The 19303-nt window shown below is 48.0% G+C and overlaps 1 protein-coding gene across 1 annotated transcript; it reads left to right on the top strand.

Moving 5' to 3' along the window:
* The first annotated feature begins 606 nt into the window (after positions 1-606).
* Positions 607-15781, top strand: LOC111235425 (host cell factor 1-like). The gene is made up of 32 exons (XM_022763889.1): positions 607-1282; positions 2041-2189; positions 2610-2770; positions 2934-3136; positions 3921-4005; positions 4142-4248; positions 5031-5210; positions 5690-6013; positions 6098-6246; positions 6604-6792; positions 7297-7524; positions 7608-7721; positions 7833-8031; positions 8114-8229; positions 8419-8548; positions 8702-8871; positions 9000-9180; positions 9310-9497; positions 9839-9991; positions 10232-10315; positions 10392-10475; positions 10554-10620; positions 11231-11373; positions 11472-11657; positions 11760-11943; positions 12427-12567; positions 12690-12892; positions 13051-13167; positions 13348-13533; positions 13940-14237; positions 14399-14453; positions 15213-15781. Exons 1-32 carry the CDS (start codon positions 1111-1113, stop codon positions 15250-15252), a joined length of 4986 nt encoding a protein of 1661 aa, XP_022619610.1. The 5' UTR covers positions 607-1110; the 3' UTR covers positions 15253-15781.
* The last annotated feature ends 3522 nt before the right edge of the window (positions 15782-19303 follow it).

The raw sequence follows: 19303 nt of genomic DNA, 5'->3' as shown, positions 1-19303 counted from the left end.
TTCAGATTTGACACAAATAAACAGTTGTCATGTGAATCTGACATGTGTGATGTTCTTTTGTTCTTCCTAGGTTCACCCACTGGGGGAGTGCTATCCACCCATTTCAAACCCTTTCTGAATGCTGTTTTCTTTCTGTAAACCAGCAACATCATTACATTCAATTTACTATTCTTGTTATAAGTCTACAAAGAATCTTAGTGTGAAATTCAGTTTAATGAACTACAGCTGATTACAATCAATTTACTGTTGTGGGGTGATTATGTTATTATATATATATATATATATATAAATAATTGTTATTCACAGCTGAGAAGTTCTAACAAAACATGGAAATTAACCGATGAACTTCAGAATAACTGCAGGTTTGTTTGTTTACTTTCCTTTAACAGCTGTGACCGTGATAAAGGTGTTAAATTACACCTGGTGACCACTGCAGGAACCTGGTGTCACCAAGCAGGTGTTTTCAGGTTATTCGGTGTAAACAGTGGGACACTGTCAGCTGTGTTGACTTGTCCGTTAGCCGTTAGCAGTTAGCCGCTCTGTGTTTTCTTTAGTTGCTGTTAGCAGCAAGATGGCGGCTCCCTTCCCGGCACACAGCCCCTCTGCTCTGCGTATTTAACAGCGGCCAGCAACCTCGACGGTTCCCCGTCACACCGGTGCATGGAGCAGCCGTGCAACGAATTCACCTGCCGCCTGATCTGCGTTTGTGTGTGCCAGCCTGAGCAGCTACCGGCGACTTTCTGGCGACTCTGAACAGTGTTCACCGGGTAAAATGGCGGACTGTCCGCTGCAGTCTGCGGGCTAGTTAACAGCACAGCGGTCCATCTCTGAGCCACCATCTGGGCTGAGCTTAAAACCGGTTCTTCAGTTTATGTCTGTTGGAGGCCAGCTTTTCAGTGTCTAATACACGTTACCGACCCCGGGATAGACACTGGTCACAGCCCGCAGAGTTAGCCGAGGCAAGTTAGCCACGGAGCTAGTTAGCGGGATAATGCTAATCCCTCGCAGTTAGCGAGCGGGAGACGATTTTAAACTTTTACTGAAGTCTCAACGAAACTTGGATTTTTCTCTCACTGAAGACCGGGAGGAGCGGACCCTGACAGCAGCGTCATGGCATCCGAACCCGCGGTGCTGCAGCCCCGCTGGAAGCGCGTAGTGGGCTGGACCGGCCCGGTTCCGCGGCCCCGGCACGGACACAGAGCCGTGGCCATCAAGGAGCTGATGGTGGTGTTCGGCGGAGGGAACGAGGGGATAGTGGACGAGCTGCACGTCTACAATACAGGTAGCGGGGTAACCGCGGCCCGTATGTCGGTACTTATCTGTGAAGTGTGGATCTGTGCGGAGATACAGCAGCAATGTGAACAGACGCTAATGCTAACTCTGCTTTGATTTGCATCTGTTAATGCTGCCTGGATGCTAACTGCTAACTTTGCTTGAAAGCTAAAATAACTTGTGTTGTGATTTTATTCTGGGGATGAGACTTTAACTGATGCGGGCTTTTGATTAGCCTGCTAGGCTAGGCTAGGCTAGGCTAACTTATACCGATACTGTGCATGCTAACAAGATTAGCAGGAAGCTAACAGCGGCTCTGGCTGAAACACGGAGAGAAATGGCGCGTTTTTACTGAAAACACTGGTGACGCCACAGACACGCCCCCTGCTGCAGTAGAAAACACTGACACCGCGGGAAGTACCATGAACATAAAACATAAAAATAACGTGAAAACATAATACTAATAGAATATGAAAATAACAAATAATTATAAACATAAACATCAATATAACTTACGAATAATATGAAAATAACTTAATAATAATAATTGATCCAAATCCTGATCCAGAACTCTTGAGTTTAATGAACTCCAGACATTGATCTGATGTCTGTGCTGTAATTAAAAGCTTTGATCAGCTGATAATTTCTCTGATGTGTCTTCACTCACAAACAATCTTTGGCAGCCAGCAGCTTGGAGAGAGCTCACAGTCTGCATCTCAGTCTGTAGTTTAATGAAGTATAACTGTAACATGTCTAACTTGTTACCAGCCACCAACCAGTGGTTCATCCCTGCGGTGCGTGGTGATGTCCCCCCTGGCTGTGCCGCCTACGGCTTCGTGTGTGATGGGACAAGGCTGCTGGTGTTCGGAGGGATGGTGGAGTACGGCAAATACAGCAACGACCTGTATGAGTTGCAGGTGAGTGATGTCACTGTAGGGGGCGGGGCCCCAAGACGTGGACAACATGTCAGATGTTGACTAATTAAAGGTTATCACACATTCCTGGTCCTGAGCAGCAGGTGGAGAGCTGACTGGAGAGCTGCAGAGTGATTTATGTTCATGTAAATGCTGCAACATAAAAATAATCAAATCATTATAAGATAATTAGTCTTTTTTTCCCCCACATCTGTCTTTAAAAGTTGAACTAATGAGCTGAAAGGTTCTGAAGCCTGGGTTAGTTAATAATTTATATTCCAGCTGTCAGGATCTGTGACCACCAAATGTCCGGCTTCTTCAGACCTACCTCTGTTCAGACTTCTAACTGACTGATCTAAGTTTAAGTTTAAGCGTTTGAGCTTCTGGTCCAGAAACGCATTGTTAATAAAATCTTCCCTTCAGGCGAGTCGCTGGGAGTGGAAACGTCTGAAGGCCAAAGCTCCAAAGAATGGACCCCCCCCCTGTCCTCGCCTCGGACACAGCTTCTCTCTGATTGGCAGTCGCTGTTACCTGTTTGGAGGACTGGCCAACGACAGCGAGGACCCCAAGAACAACATCCCCAGGTGGGAAACAGACAGACAGGTGTACTCAGGTATCTGACACAGTCTGACCGTCTGGACTTTGACACCACATGAAGCCTCAAAAAATCCCAGAGCTGAAATCTGTTGGTCCAGTTTTAGAACTGACTGTCTGTCATGTTTCTGACTGACCTTTGACCCCTCTCAGGTACCTGAATGACCTGTACTCTTTGGAGCTGCGTCCAGGCTCCAGTGTGGTCGGCTGGGAGATCCCGATGACGTTGGGTCAGCCGCCGCCGCCCAGAGAGAGTCACACGGCCGTGGCAACGACTGGCCGCACGGCCAACAAACTGATCATCTACGGTGGGATGAGCGGCTGCAGACTGGGAGACCTATGGGTCCTAGACATAGGTGAGGCACGCACGGCACAGGTGAGGCCCACTCAGCACAGGTGAGACACAGGTGAGAGAGCGCTCAGGACAGGTGAGACATACTTGGCACAGGTGAGACACAGGTGAGAGAACGCTTAGCACAGGTGAGACACAGGTGAGGTTACGCTCAGCACAGGTGAGACACAGGTGAGGTTACACTGAGTACAGGTGAGACACAGGTGAGGTTACACTGAGTACAGGTGAGACACAGGTGAGGTTACACTGAGTACAGGTGAGACACAGGTGAGGTTACACTGAGTACAGGTGAGACACAGGTGAGGTTACACTGAGTACAGGTGAGACACAGGTGAGGTTACACTGAGCACAGGTGAGACACAGGTGAGGTTACACTGAGCACAGGTGAGACACAGATGAGAGAACGCTTAGCACAGGTGAGAGAACGCTTAGCACAGGTGAGACACAGGTGAGGTTACGCTCAGCACAGGTGAGACACAGGTGAGGTTACGCTCAGCACAGGTGAGACACAGGTGAGGTTACACTGAGCACAGGTGAGACAAAGGTGAGGTTACGCTCAGCACAGGAGAGACATAGGTGAGGTTACGCTCAGCACAGGTGAGACACAGGTGAGGTTATGCTCAGCACAGGTTAGACATAGGTGAGAGAACGCTCAGCACAGGTGAGGCAGTGACAGTGGTCAGACTTTGAGTGGTCTGGTGGTTTAATGAGTGACAGGATGATAACAGCTCAAGCTTTAACTAACCTGTACTGATTTCTGATTGGTTCCTGTTCTGATGATGTCACAGACTCTCTGACTTGGAGGAAACCAGCCCTCAGTGGAATGGCCCCCCTCCCCCGCAGCCTGCACTCCGCCACCACCATCAACAACAAGTAAGATACATGTACTAATACTCCAAACACGTACTTATACTACAATACTGTTGTTAATGCAAATATTAATCTAACATTTATACTGGACTCTCTCCCTCCACCTGTCTCCCTTTCCACCTGTTTTTCTCTCTGTCAGGATGTATGTGTTTGGAGGTTGGGTTCCTCTGGTGATGGATGATGTTAAAGTGGCGACTCATGAGAAAGAGTGGAAGTGTACCAACACACTGGCCTGCCTCAACCTGGGTACACACACACACACACACACACACACACACACACACACACACACACACACACACACACACACACACACACACACACACACACAGTACTAGTCTCTCTGGTTGCTGGTTGGCTGCAGGCACCTGACCAGCGGACCAGCTGCAGCCACCAAACATCAGGGAAGTTGCTCTGACAGTCTGCATGTGAGGCATTTAAGGAACATCGGTTAAACTGCTGCGACAGAAAATAACCTGGGTCACAGTCCCCCCCTCTAAACAGCATGAGACTATGTTTGCACATCAGTCACACACTGCACCACCACCACAAGTAAATTCTCCACCTGTGGGAAACTCTGTAAGACAGGCCACTTCAACAATGAAGTCAGAGTCACAACAGGAGAGTGAAGATCCACTCTCATGTCTCCCTCTAATATCTAAGAAATTCGTATCCTACAGTTCAGACATGATGAAGACAATTTCTGAGTCCTTCCTCATTAAACATGTTCAAAGAGGATTTTAGGAAAAATGTTGTTTACATTAATATTTCCTTCACAGTCCTTGATCTTTGTTGGCACAGTGTCTACACTGTAGATCTGTGATTTCATGTGAAAACCTTTGGTAGGACGTGTGTGTCACGTCACCCATGTGAACACACTGGTGCATCTGCATAAACAAAGAGGTTACTAGAGGCCAAAAACTCCACAGGGGACATCTGACCACACATGATAAATAAAGTCACACAGACTGTTTACCTATTTGTCTGCCTTTTTATCTACCCGTCTGTTTACCTGCCTCTCTGCTCAGACACCCTGTGTTGGGAGACAGTCGTGATGGAAAATCTGGAAGAGAACGTCCCCAGAGCTCGAGCAGGTCACTGCAGCGTGTCCATCAACTCCAGACTCTACATCTGGAGTGGCAGGGACGGATACAGGAAGGCCTGGAACAACCAGGTGTGCTGCAAGGACCTTTGGTACCTGGAGACAGGTGAGGAGCACTGGTGCTGTGTACAACAATAATAGTACATTTTTATTTCTATAGTTGAGTTTGAGCCCCTGTTGACAAGAGTGAGACAGAGGAGCTGTGGATGTGGTGGAGTTCACTGAACAGGATTAAGGTTTGTCAGTGAATCCAGTCTGCATGTGGCTGGATGAAGGTGTCAGGAGGTCAGAGGTTGAGGTTGTTTGTTTCAAGTGAAAGAAAGAGGTCAGAGGTCACTGTGGCTTCAGATCAGGAAAGAAGGGGAGTCTGAGGTGGAAGTGGAGGAGGAGTCAGCAGAGAGCAGCAGGTGGTTGGTAACCTTGAGGAGCACTCAGTCCTGTGTTGTGGGCAGAAACCAGAATGAAATGTTTTGAGGTTGAGGTTTGAGCTCTGGCTTGCTGAGGACTGGCTCCTGCCTGTCTCACCTGTCTGTCTGATGTGATGTTGCCTGTGTGTCTGACCCTGTCTCACCTGTCTGTCCTCAGAGCGTCCCTGTGCTCCCTCTCGGGTGCAGCTGGTCCGGGCCAACACGTCGTCTCTGGAGGTGAGCTGGGGGCCATCACAGACCGCAGACACTTACCTACTGCAGGTGCAGAAGTACGACATCCCTGCTACACCTGCAACTACCTCACCTGCCTCCAGCCCAGCCCCCAACCCTGTCCCCACTGCCACACCTGGAGCCAGTTCCCCCAAAAGCCCCATCGCCATGGCACCTGCGACCCAGGCCATCCCATTGTCTGGCATCACGCTGCTCCCCTCCCCCACTGCCTCCATACCTGGAAGCCCATTGGCTGCTGCCAAAGCACCAGGTGTGTTCACACACCTGCACACATACATCTACAAATGATAGAACAGGTAGATGTGAAGATTTCTCACCTGTTGTGTTTCTGCAGCTGTCCTGAAGGTGGCAGCAGCTGCAGGTGCAGTGGGAGGAGCCTCTGTCGTCACAGTGAGACAGGCCGCGCCCAAATCCCCGGTTGCTGTGACGACACTTCCTGCAGGTGTTCGTATGGTGGTACCTGCTCAGCCCGGACAGGGGACGGTAGGTAGATTTCTGTCTCCGTTACCTTAACTGTTCCACTTACTTTTACTGGAGCTTTCAACCACAAACAGTTTGTGGAGTTGTAAATTAGATGGATCAGTTTTCTTGATGGCAAAGCCCTGTCTACCTCAGTACAATCACCTGTTGTCATTCAGTTCAGTTTTATTTCTACAGCTCCAAGTAACAACATACCAGTTGTCATGGAGATGGTTCAACTGTGACTGTGTGTCCTGTGTCAAATTTCAGTCACATGACAACAGGTGGTTGTATTTATCTGAAGGCCATGAGATACGACTAAAAGCTCTGGTATATGACTTCTAGCACTGAACCTCTGTCCTGCTGTCCGTATGCTTTCAGCCAATAGGCAGCGGTTCTCAGATGAGTGGTATGGCGGCGTTGGCGGCAGCGGCTGCAGCAACTCAGAAGATCCCTCCGTCCTCGCCGACTGTGCTGAACGTCGCTGCAGGAGCCACGATTGTAAAGACGGTGGCTATCAGTCCAGGATCCAACAGTCTGCCAGTCAAAGTGGCTGCTCCTGTTACCATGGTAACTACAGACTACAGCCATCCGTGCGAGGTTACACAGTTTGTCATGTTGTGTTGGTAACATAAGAACTGCAGGTGTCACAGGAAATTTTGGAAATTAAATGATCAGGTTTAATACAGGAAAGTTATCATCATAAAACAACAACAAACACCAGAAACAACTGAAACACCTGTCCACATGAACCTCAGCCATGGGGCCTCAAACTATAAACATGCTTGGCCTGGTTTGAGGTGCCGTTTGAGGCCTCCAGCAGCAAGTGTAGCTCAGGTAGGTCTGAGGTGTAGAAATCCAACCAGCTCTCAGAGGGCTGAGTGAGAGAGGGAGATGAGGGCTTTTATAGGGGCAGAGCCTCAGAGAAGCTGTGAGGCAGGTGACTTCAGGCAGATCTAGAATCTGTCAGTTTAGATAAACATAGATACTGAGACCTGCAGCAGAAACCGCAGAACTTGCCGAGACCATCACACACACACAACAGAAGGAAGACTCACCTGTTTTCTGTCTCAGGTGAGCAACCCGGCCACTCGGATGTTAAAGACAGCTGCTGCTCAGGTGGGCGGGGCCTCAGTAGTCTCCACTCCAGGGACCCCCACCCGACCAATCATCACAGTCCATAAGTCGGGCACAGTGACAGTGTCCCAACAGGCCCAGGTGGTCACCACGGTAGTGGGCGGAGTCACAAAGACCATCACTCTCGTTAACAGTCCACTTAGTGTGGGAGGAGGCGGGGCTCTGGTGAGTGTTACCTGCTGGGCGTGACCCCACACCTGTATGTTCATTTTGACAGATCTGATGACAGCATCCTGCCTCTGTTTCAGATTGGTAACCTCAGTAACCTGGGGAAGGTGGTGTCCATGGTCCAAACCAAACCAGTTCAGAGTGGAGCGGTTACTGGTCAGGCTGGGAGCAGCCCTGTCACCCAGATCATCCAGGTACCATGGTTTCAATCCAGAGTTCTACTGGTTTCTACTCATTTCTAATGGTTTCTACCCAGAGTTCTCCTGGAGCAGTTCAGATATTAACCTTTTGTGTCTCTGTTCCAGACAAAGGGCGGCCTCCCAGCAGGAACCATCCTGAAACTGGTGACGTCAGCAGATGGTAAACAGACTACCATCCTCAGCGCCACACAGGCCGGATCCACACCAACCAAACCCACCATCCTGGGCGTCTCCCCGACATCCTCCAAACCCGGAACCACCATCTTCAAAACCATCCCAGTGTCTGCGTTGCAGGGGGGAGCAGGTACATGAACAACACACACCTGAATACCTGAGCTTTTATTTCTAGTGTGATGGTTGACTGAGTGAAGCCCCTCCCTCTGCAGGTGGTAGCAGTCCAATCACCATCCTGACCACCAAAATGGTAACTCCAGGAACTGTGGGAAAGATCATCACCACTGTCCCCAAAATCACTGCAGGCGGCCAGCAGGGGGTCACACAGGTAACACACACACACACACACACACACACACATCCTGTCAGCAGTGAGCCAAGAGTGATCACTCAGCAGCTTCAAGTCCAGCTTCAAGAATCATGGAAGCATAAAACCTAGTTTCTGTGATCGGTGAAGGGGGTTAGAAAAACTAAATTTTCCAAATTACAGATTTCTTGTGTGTGTGTGTGTGTTCAGGTGGTGTTGAAAGGAGCTCCAGGTACACCTGGTACTATCCTCAGGACCGTCCCAATGAGCGGAGTCCGACTGGTGTCACCAGGAGCTGTCGGCTCCAAATCCACCGTCATGGTCGTCAAGGCAACCACAGGTAAACATGGGTCAGGTGCTGGGTGCCCCCACAAGACCACACTGCAGGAGGTCCTGCAATGAATCACCTGTAGAAATGTCTGTCTCTGAGTAGACAGACTCAGACTCAACAGGTGAGTCTCTGACAGGTGAGTCTGTATTTTTGTCTCTGCAGGTGTGTCCAGTCTGGGAACAGTAACAGGAAGTGTCTCCACCACGATGGCCGGTGGAGCTGTTGCTGCTGCCAACGCCTCACTAGCAACACCTATCACCACCCTGGCATCCATTGCTTCACTGGCCAGCCAGGTTACCACGGCAACTGCTACTTTAGCAGGACCAAAACAGGTAAAATACAACCTGTCGGACTGTAGCACTGTAATAGTACTGTAGTTATACTGTGGTACTGTAGTAATACTCTATGGGGTTCTGTTGAAATACTGTAGTAGTACAGTAATACTGTTTCCCCTCTGCAGGTGACTCTGATCACGACTCCCAGCGGTGCTGAAGCTCAGCCTCTGGTCCAGGATCTACTGGTCCAGGATCTGCCCGTCTCCATCATGGCTTCTCCTACTTCAGAAGAACCTGGAAGTACTACAAGTACTGCTACTACTACCACTGTAGAGGGGTCAGCTGGAGGTACTTCAACTACTACAGGTACAGGAACCAGTACTACGAGTACTGCTCAGACCAGTCAGATACAGATATCAGCACTAACACTGCAGTACAACCTCACTCAGCAGGAAATAATCAGCTGTGTTGATGATGTCACTGATGATACTGCAGTGACGCTGGTCTGCTCCAACCCGCCTTGTGAGACCCACGAGACAGGGACGACCAACACCGCCACCATTGCCACAGCAGCAATCGGCAGTGACGACAGAGTCTGCTCCAACCCACCTTGTGAGACCCACGAGACAGGGACGACCAACACCGCCACCGTTGCCTCCACCAACATGAGCCAAGAGCTGCAGGTGAAGTTACTCAGGTGTTTTAATTAATGATGTGAGTTACCTGACTCAGGTGATCTGGTCAGACAGGTAACAAACAGCTCAACAGCTCTGGGTTGAACTGGGTCAGGACTCTGTACATGCTGCAGGGCTGAGACCTGGTCTGGACCAGAACTAACACTGAACCAACTCAGATCGGCTCAAACTGCAGAGACTATGTGATCAGAAGTCACCTGTTACTGATGATCAGCTGTCCTTACCTGTAGATCATCAGAGGAAGCTCCTGAACATTCCTCATCACACCTGTACACCTACACTACCTGTACGACTCCCCTGACCTGCAGGTCCTCCCCTCTCCCCCACAGGTGAGCTCTATCCAGCCTCCAGCTCAGCAGTCTGCTCCTCCCCTTCCTGTCAGTCTGAATGGAGGAAACACCTGCTCAAATCCACCATGTGAGACTCATGAGACAGGAACCACCAACACCGCTACCACAGCAGGAGCTGGAAGACTCAGACAGGCGAGACCACAGGCGGATCGACAGGTGAGCACAAGTTAAAGGTATACCAGGTTTAAAACTGTCCATTTCTGGTTTCAGGTGGGTTCAAATCCACCATGTGAGACTCATGAGACAGGAACCACCAACGCCGCTACCACAGCAGGAGCTGGAAGACTCAGACAGGCGAGACCACAGGCGGATCGACAGGTGAGCACAAGTTAAAGGTATACCAGGTTTAAAACTGTCCATTTCTGGTTTCAGGTGGGTTCAAATCCACCATGTGAGACTCATGAGACAGGAACCACCAACGCCGCTACCACAGCAGGAACTGGAGGACTCAGACAGGTGAGACCACAGGTGGATCGACAGGTGAGCATGGGTTAAAGGTAAACCAGGTTTAAAACTCAATTTCTGGTTTCAGGTGTGTTCAAATCCACCATGTGAGACACATGAGACAGGAACCACCAACACCGCTACCACAGCAGGAGCTGGAGGACTCAGACAGGTGAGACAACAGGTGGATCGACAGGTGAGCACAAGTTAAAGGTATACCAGGTTTAAAACTCTCCATTTCTGGTTTCAGGTGTGTTCAAATCCACCATGTGAGACACATGAGACAGGAACCACCAACACTGCTACCACAGCCACAGGTAACCTGCTGACACACCTACACACCTGGACTATACCTGTTAGACCAGGTCCTGGAAAACCTGGCATTATTTCAGCTAGTCCTGGAGATGACCTGGAAGCATAAGGGTCACAGAGGGAGGTCTGTCAAGAACAGATAGTGTACTGATCCAGACAAGTGTAAACACTGCAGATACAACAGAAAGAGATGATGACAGGATCTGTGAACCAGGTTCAGTCTGGATCAGGATCAGTCTGTCAATCAGGTTCAGTCTGTGGATCAGGTTCAGTCTGTGAATCAGGTTCAGTCTGGATCAGGATCAGTCTATGAATCAGGTTCAGTCTGTGGATCAGGTTCAGTCTGTGGATCAGGTTCAGTCTGTGAATCAGGTTCAGTCTGTGGATCAGGATCAGTCTGTGAATCAGGTTCAGTCTGTGGATCAGGTTCAGTCTGGTCGCTCAGTTCAGAGCTTGAAGGTTATGAAACATGATGAAATGTGAGTTAATCTGGGTCCAGGATCAGCTGGATCCAGTTCTGTGACTGAAGATCAGGTACTCAGCAGACTGCAGGTACAGGTGCATCAGGTAAACTCAGCAGGAAGTGACCTCACTTCCTGGTCTCTGTGTCTCCAGCTCAGCAGGGTGGAGACGGTCTGCAGGTAGACTCCACAAACCCAGTCTCCTCCTCTGACTCCGCCTCCTCCACCACAACCAGTCAGAGCAGAGCTGTTACCACGGTTACACAGGCAACGCCCACACCTGGACCATCCATACCTGTAAGTCTCACACACAAACACACACACACACACCAACACACAAACACAGAGGGGATGATACTGACAGTGTGTGTGTGTGTGTGTGTGTGTGTGTGTAGGAGATATCCTCATTGGTCGGAGATGACAGGGCGGAGTCTTCTGAGACAGTGGCTGTCGCCATGGTGACAGCAGCTGCAGAGGTGGTGGAGAAGCCTTTGCATACTGACAGCCATTCTGAGGCTGTGATGTCATCAGTATCGTCAGTGTTGCAGGTTCATGTGGAGGACAGCGAGGCAGCAGCACAGGTACACACACACACACACACACACACACACACACACACACACACACACAGGTACATACAGAGGTACATAGAGTAATATTAACCATCCCCACTCCAAACTCAGATAGGGACATCGGACAGTGGTCTTCCTCAGGAGCTGATGTCATCAGAAGGGGACCTAGGTGAGGTGGTATCCGGGACGACAACCCTCATGACGACAGGACTGACCCCAGATCAGCTGACTGTGACGGAGGAAGCAGCTCAGCAGGCGACAATACAGGCTGTACTGCAGGCAGCGGGACACATTGGTAACACACACACACACACACACACACACACACTCAGATACCCTCTTTGTAGATTTAATTGTAAAGTGATAAAAATTTAGATTTTTCTGATAAGTCTATAATCAATGATGATAATGACAAATTTAAAAGTATCTCCTTTACAAAAGTCTTCAGACATTAATCCAGGTCTTTGTTGGACCCCTTTCAGCAGCAGTTCCAGCTTCAGTCTTCTTAGTCTCTGCAGGTTCTGAACCTGGATCTGGTCAGTTTATCTCAGTACTCCTGTCAGATCTTCTCAAACTCAGACGAGTTTAGTGTTATCAAGTGGGATCTGGTGTCAGTAGACATGGTGTTTGGAGTTCTGTCCAGGGTTAGGAGTTGGTCTCAGAGAGTCTTGTTCCTCAGAGCTTGTGGGGGGAGCACTGGTCCCTTATCCGCTCGCAGAGCTGTTAGAAACTGGACTCTGTGGTCACTGTGTCTTTACATGTTTGTCTCTGTCTGCAGGTGAAGCAGAGGTGGATCAGTCCATCCCCATCGTTCTGACACAGCAGGAACTGGCAGCTCTGGTCCAACAGCAGCTGCAGGACATCCACAACCAACCAGAACCTGCAGAACCAGAATCACAGCACAGCAATGTGCCCACAGGTAGAGAGAATAAAGAGACAAGGACAGTCAGTAATCTGGTCCTGACCAAGGTCCTTTCAGACTGAGTTTGCTCAGACTTGTTCCAGATGTGTTCAGAAAAGTTTTCTAACCCTGTTTTCCAGAGGGCCTGGCTCCAGCAGACAGCCTCAATGACCCTGCAGCAGAGAGTAACGGGCACGAGCTCACATCATCAGCAGTAACGAGCGCCGTTGCCCGATTGGCCAGCACGTTCAGCCCCGCCCCTGCTCTGACAGTTGGTCCAACTAAAATCCAAGCTGCTGCCACAGTGACAGAGGTGACCAATGGCATCGCAGCAACCACAGGGGTGAGAAGCAGCTGCTGGAGGGTCGGAGGAGGCAGCAAACACACAGAAGACATGCTAACAACATGCTAAAAGGGTTTGGGGCTAGAGATGTAATACATCAAGGAGAGTCCTCGCAACTAATGTAACACAAGTGTGTGTCTCTATGTATACTGGATCAGGGGGTCCAGATGAAGTCTTCGGTGAGGGACAATCGGTGGTGTGATGTCGGCATTGTCAAGGTTACCAACATGGTGGTCTCTCACTACTACGTCCCGTACGACGACAACATGGCCGACGTAAGAGCTTCACACTTCATAACATGGATCAGTTCGGGTGGTCTCAGACTGGTTGTTTGGTCTGTCCTATATAACCAGTGTATAAAGGAGGCTTTTATTTTGTTATTTGTTGAACACAGTATTGATTAGATATTGGCAAGATGACTCAGGCGTGTTGATCAGGTTATTGATAACATGCAGGACGACTCAGGTGTGATGCCGGACTACAGTCAAATGAGGAGGGTGGAGCTGCAGCCGGGGACGGCCTACAAGTTCCGTGTTGCAGGGATCAACATCTGCGGCCGTGGAGCGTTCTCCGAGGTGTCGGCGTTTAAGACGTGTCTGCCTGGTTTCCCTGGAGCACCCTGCGCCATCAAGATCAGTAAGGTGAGACACCTGTTTGTAAAGTCCACAGAGACCTGTGTGTGTGTGTGTGCCCATGTGTGTGCATCTACAGATCCATCCAGAGCAAATCACTGTGACCTCATCACTCTGCAGATTCATCCGTATACACTGGTCTGTGTGAGGCCGAGAGGAGGCAAACTGAGAACAGCGAGCGAGTGATGGATGGTTGAATGAATGGATGAACAGATGGATAAATTTTAGGTAGACCTCCTGCTCCGACTGCTGGCAGTCAGAACCTGTTTCCTAACATCAGTTGATGTTGCACTATGAAACCTGACAGCTGCAGTCTGATCCACAGAGAGGATCATAGGAAATGAGGTTCAGTCACTGAGGCCTCTGAAAAAGATTCAGCTGTTAAAGGTCCTTATCTTTCATTGTGGGTTTGCAGAACCTGGACGGAGCTCAGCTCACCTGGGAGCCTCCTGCTGTCACATCGGGGAAGATCATGGAGTACTCCGTATATCTGGCCATCCAGTCCAGCCAGGCCACCTCCGGTTCAGGTTCTGTTCCTGCCCAGCTGGCCTTCATGAGGGTCTACTGTGGTCCCAACCCGTCCTGCCTGGTCCAGGCCTCCAGCCTCGCTAACGCCCACATCGACTACACCACCAAACCCGCCATCATCTTCCGCATCGCTGCTCGCAACCAGAAGGGATACGGGCCGGCAACGCAGGTCCGGTGGTTACAAGGTGAGATCACTACGACCAGTGGACCTGCAGGTCAATGCAGGTCCAGAGCCTCAGAACCTGAAGCAGCAGAGGTAGAATCAGAACTTAAGACCTTTAACTAAAGAACAGAGAAGAAGAGGGTTCAGTCCTGTTGATCAGCTGTTTGTGTTTTTCTCCTGTAGAAACCAGTAAAGATGCCAAACCAGCAGTGAAGAGACCAGGACCTTCTCCTGACTTGTAAGAACCATCATACAAACTAACACTGTTTGTACACTACAGATCAGAGGTTTACTACCTCCTTTATCAGCTGTTAAAAGTCTGAGACTCGATGTGGTTCAGGGCTGGAGACTGGTCTGGTCTTGATCATGTTCTGGTCTTCTTATGTTGTAGCTCATTATGTTGCTGCAGGATGAAGCCCTGACCAATCAGTCTGTCTTTTTCCCTCCTCTCTGACATGAGTGTACATCCTTTCTGCAGTACAACACTGTACTGCAGGAAGGAGGACTTCCTTCCTGCAGTACAGTGTTGTACAGGGTTTGTCATCATCAGGAAAGATAAAGGTCAGCAGTGTCTTCATCAGGTTTTCTGTCACATCTACAGGACAGTTCAATTCCTGGTCACCTGAACTATTCAGTTAACCTCTGACTTTTGACCCTGGGAGTTGTAAACCTTGTGACTGGTGGTGTAGAGACCTCAGTGTGTTCAGATTCAGTATCTGAGAGAACTGGTGCCTCATATACAACAACATCAGGTGTACTGTGTAGGTAAACTCTATAGATATATTGTACAGTACATCTGCACAGGTGTGAATGTTGCTGCCCAGTGAATCAGAGAAAACAAATGACAGGCAAATGAAAGGCAGAGACAGACACTTATGTTTCTGGTTTTAGTTCTGATGTGGTTTTAACAGGAAGCTGGTCTGGAGGAGGTTTTCATCTCTGACCTATAGTGAACTGTCCCTTTTTTTTTTTTTTTTTTTTTTAAACTGTGTTTCAGTAAACCTGTAGGACCAAAGAAGTTCAGAACCCACCAATAGGAGGAGCCCACTGCTGCTGAGGACGGTGATTGGCTACCGTTGTCTCGAGCTCCACCCAGCAGGTGGTTACCATCATGAGGAGGAGACTGGGCTCTGACAGCTTCCTGTCTCACAGGAAACAAACAAAATAAAAGACTTGTAGGATATTTGTACATTATCGACCAATCAGGACTCAGTTCTTCTACAGTTTTTTTTTTTTTATTGTTTGTTTTTTGTTTTGTTTTGTTTTTTTTCATGGAGAAAGCGAGGGGTGGAGACAACAGCTTTTCACCTTCAGATGGAAACAATAAAGTTTGAGTTTATATGAATTGTAGTTCTGTCTGTCAGACGTCAATTTAAACATCAAATGTCACACACCCATCAGGGGGCGGAGTTTAAACCTACTCTCTAAATTATTTTCTTCCTGTAATTTTTCTTTTTTATAAACATCTGTAAGAACAGTTTCTTCTTCTGTTGCTGAAGCGTTCAGCTGCCATCAGAGCGTCTCATTGGTCGGTGGATTTCCAGCTGTTTGTCAATATTCTCTGGAACAATAAAGATTTTTAGAGCATTTTTTTACCGGCCGTGTGGAGTCCACTTCCTGTTAGAGTCCAGACTCCGGTTTACTTCACAGGAGACAGCGCAGCCTGGAACCAGGAGACCAGGGGCCAGATGCATAAAACTCTGTGAAGATTCATGACTGAAAATGTGTGTACGCACAAAAGCTCTGAGAAGTTATTTTATTTTTTGTTAAATTAAATGGCTTATTCACTTCACTGTAAAGTGGATCACTCTGGAAAACTGTGTGAACACATGGTCAAAAGAATGTGTCAGGTGACACATTCTGTTTATAAATACTAATTTATGTGCAGGAAATGGCGTTCACATGTTTTTTGTTTGTGTCATTTATGCATCTGGCCCCGGGTCCTGAAACCAGAGGACCAGGTCTCGCACGGGAGCAGAAGTACCAGCCCAGAAGTGTTTTTAAATGTGGGGGGTGGTCAGAATCATGGGAGAGGTGGCATGTGTGTTTTTTATATAATATTCACTGAGGTGATCACAGGTGAACAGTGATCAGACCTAAGTCCTAGTTAGTTATTGATTATATTGATGTTTCAGTTACTGAATATGTGGCTTCATGAAGTTTTTCTTCAGACCTTTAAAGGACAAACAAGACATTCAGACCTGTTTATATCAGACACGCACGCACATACAGTGAGGAAAACAGCAGAAGCTTTAAATATCACTGGTGTTTTCAGTGTTGTTTACGCGCGTCTGGCTGGCTGGCTGGACTGGAACCAGCAGCGGGATTATTTATTCTCTCAGTTCTGTGCAGAGGAATAAAATATTGAGCCCTGTGCTAGAAATCAGTTTTCTCTGATTCAGGTTTAAAGACCTGGATTCAGTCTCACCTGGACTCACCTGCAGCTGCAGAGTCCTCATTGGTACCAAGAAGAGAGAGCAGCGCCACTGGTTCACTGGTCTCTGTGACTTATCGTCTCGTCTGCTTTGTTGTTTTTCTTCTATAAAGAAACTGATTTATTAATTATTGATCTGTTATTGGGATCTGAATCCGTCTCTAAACCTGAAACATTTCACCCTCTGGATTGGACCTCGCTGGACTGGATGGAGGACTGGGACCAGGATCTGCTGAGATTATCGATCTGTTCGATCACGGATCGAATCACAATTTAAATCCGTCTCCATGCTGAGTCTGTGTGCGCGCACAGACGAGAGCGTGGACGCGCGCGTGCCCGCCGCGTGGTGTTGTGAGCGCGCCGCGTGGTGCTGATGGAGCTTCATTCAGAGTCTGAACACGGGCGGGAGGCTGTCGACGAGGAGGAGGAGGAGGAGGATGAAGAGTGATGAATGATCCATCATCTGATCAGATCATCGATCCGCGATGATCGATCAGCGTCTGCAGCCGCACTGATAAGCTCGTTCCCTCCCGGAGCCGCTGCAAGAGGCGACAATCACCGTCAACAATCAGTCAATCAATCAGTCAGGTCATCGAACACACCTGGTGTGAGAGAGAGCGCGAGCCGCAGCGGGAGACAATCAGCTGACAGAGCAGCGGGTCTGCGGGTCTGACTCCAGGGGTGCTGGATTCTGGATTCTGGATTCTGGATTCTGGGTTGTGGATGATGTGACGGAGGAATCGCAGGTTCGATCCCCGCCGTAGAAGAAAAGTCAGCGGACAGAGGCCCACAGGTGATCAGGAGCCGCAGGTGATCCAGGTAGGAGATCTTTACCCGCCAACACCAGCAAACAGGTCACACTGCTCCCTCCAACATGGAGGAACCCGCAGGCCAGACTCCATTTAAAAGTTGGTCGTCTTAAGGTTACTGGGCTCGTGGGCAGCAGCACACAAAGAAGAGAAGGGAAGTGAGCAGATCCTGAAACTGTGATCAGCTGCTCTGTGATTCGGCCCCGGATCAAAACACTGATCGGTTATATAACTGAGAATAATGAGAGGTCCATTCAGACTGTGTGTCGTTTCTCTGGTGCCTCCGCTGCTCTGAAAGCGGCAAGAATCAGGTCAGATTTTAATGCGGTTTGGTTTATTTTATTCCTGTTGAGCGTGATCCAACAGTTTCAGAAAATTTTGTTTTTGACGTGACGGAAGTTTAAAGAGACGAAGGGAAACACGGAGGTTTGTTCATCAGTTCTGTTGTTATTTTGGCAGTGTCTCCACCCAGCGCCACGTGCCTGCAGTGTGTGTGTGTGTGTGTGTGTGTGTGTGTGTGTGTGTGTGAGTGTGTGTGTGTGTGAGTGTGTGTGTGAGAGAGAGAGAGAAGAGCTGTTTGCCATATGAGTTTCATGGAATCTAAATGTTTTGCTTTGTCTCACTTCCACACATTAACTGTTTAAATTGATCATCACTCTGATCACAGCTGATCACAGATGGTCACCATATGATGTTCTTCAGTCTGTTCAGTGTCACTTTGTGGTTTGACAATAAAGATACAGAGAAGTTTGTATCCAGGAAACCACTGAGGCAGAAGTTTGTCAATTAATTTAATGTCAAATTGATGAAGTGAAGTTCCACACAAACAGCTGCAGCTCATGTCATTTTCATTATCAATCAATTTGTTATTTTGTCAATAGTTAAATAGTTAAAAATACTTGTGACAGGTGAGTGTCCAGGTGTCTGATTGTTTGAAAATAATTCAAACAACTGATCGATTATCAAACTGCTAATCAGTGATCAATAGTTTCAGCTCTGTTCTCTGCAGCTTCTTTTCTTCCTCATTCTTCTACATGTTTTTAGCAACCAGAATATACTTTATATAATATAATGATATTATATTTATCATATTATATAATATAATATACTTTAATTCAGCTTTATCATCTTCAACATCTGCTGAGGAAGACCACATGATTTGACTGAAAGGGAGAGAAAAGTCGTAGGAACAGAATCATGATCCGGATTCATGATCTACAGTGTAAATATAAACTGGATCAGTTTCTGTCAGTCTGTCAGGAGGGAGAGGAATCAACCAATCAGAGAGCAGGCAGATGTCACATGACTGTTGATTTGCAATGAATATTTCAGCTTCTGCAGGTTTTTGTCTCCGAGTCTCTGCTTCACTTAGTGACTGTTTCCTGCTGCGAGTATAAAAAATAAGGATGAAGATGAAGATCATCAGTGTTTCTGATCAAAGTGACGCAGGTAAACTCCACCTGACTCACATGAACAGTGACAGAGAAAGGAGGAGCTCAGAAAGACACAGCCTCAGAATCAATAATCAATAAAAATGTAAAATAAATGCAGTCAGATCCACAGAAGAGACAGAGACATGTGATCTCTCAGTCTGACTTTATTCTGAAAATTTTACATTTGTTGCCTGGTGATCACATCCTCTCACCGCTGTCCTGAGCGTAAATATGTGGATTATATTCTGTCACAATCATCTCTGAGTAAAACTACATCAATATTTTCAGTGTCCTCAGAGTTAAAGTGTTGTTGTTGTTGTTGTTATTATTATTATTATTATTATCATTATTATTATTATTGTTGTTGTTGTTGTTATTATTATTATTACAATTGTTATTAATATTATGATGC

Source organism: Seriola dumerili, unplaced genomic scaffold (assembly GCF_002260705.1).
Source record: "Seriola dumerili isolate Sdu_G_001 unplaced genomic scaffold, Sdu_1.0 BDQW01000493.1, whole genome shotgun sequence".
Taxonomy (NCBI): domain Eukaryota; kingdom Metazoa; phylum Chordata; class Actinopteri; order Carangiformes; family Carangidae; genus Seriola; species Seriola dumerili.
Note: the sequence above shows the minus strand (reverse complement) of the source record. Positions and strands in the feature narration are given on the sequence as shown.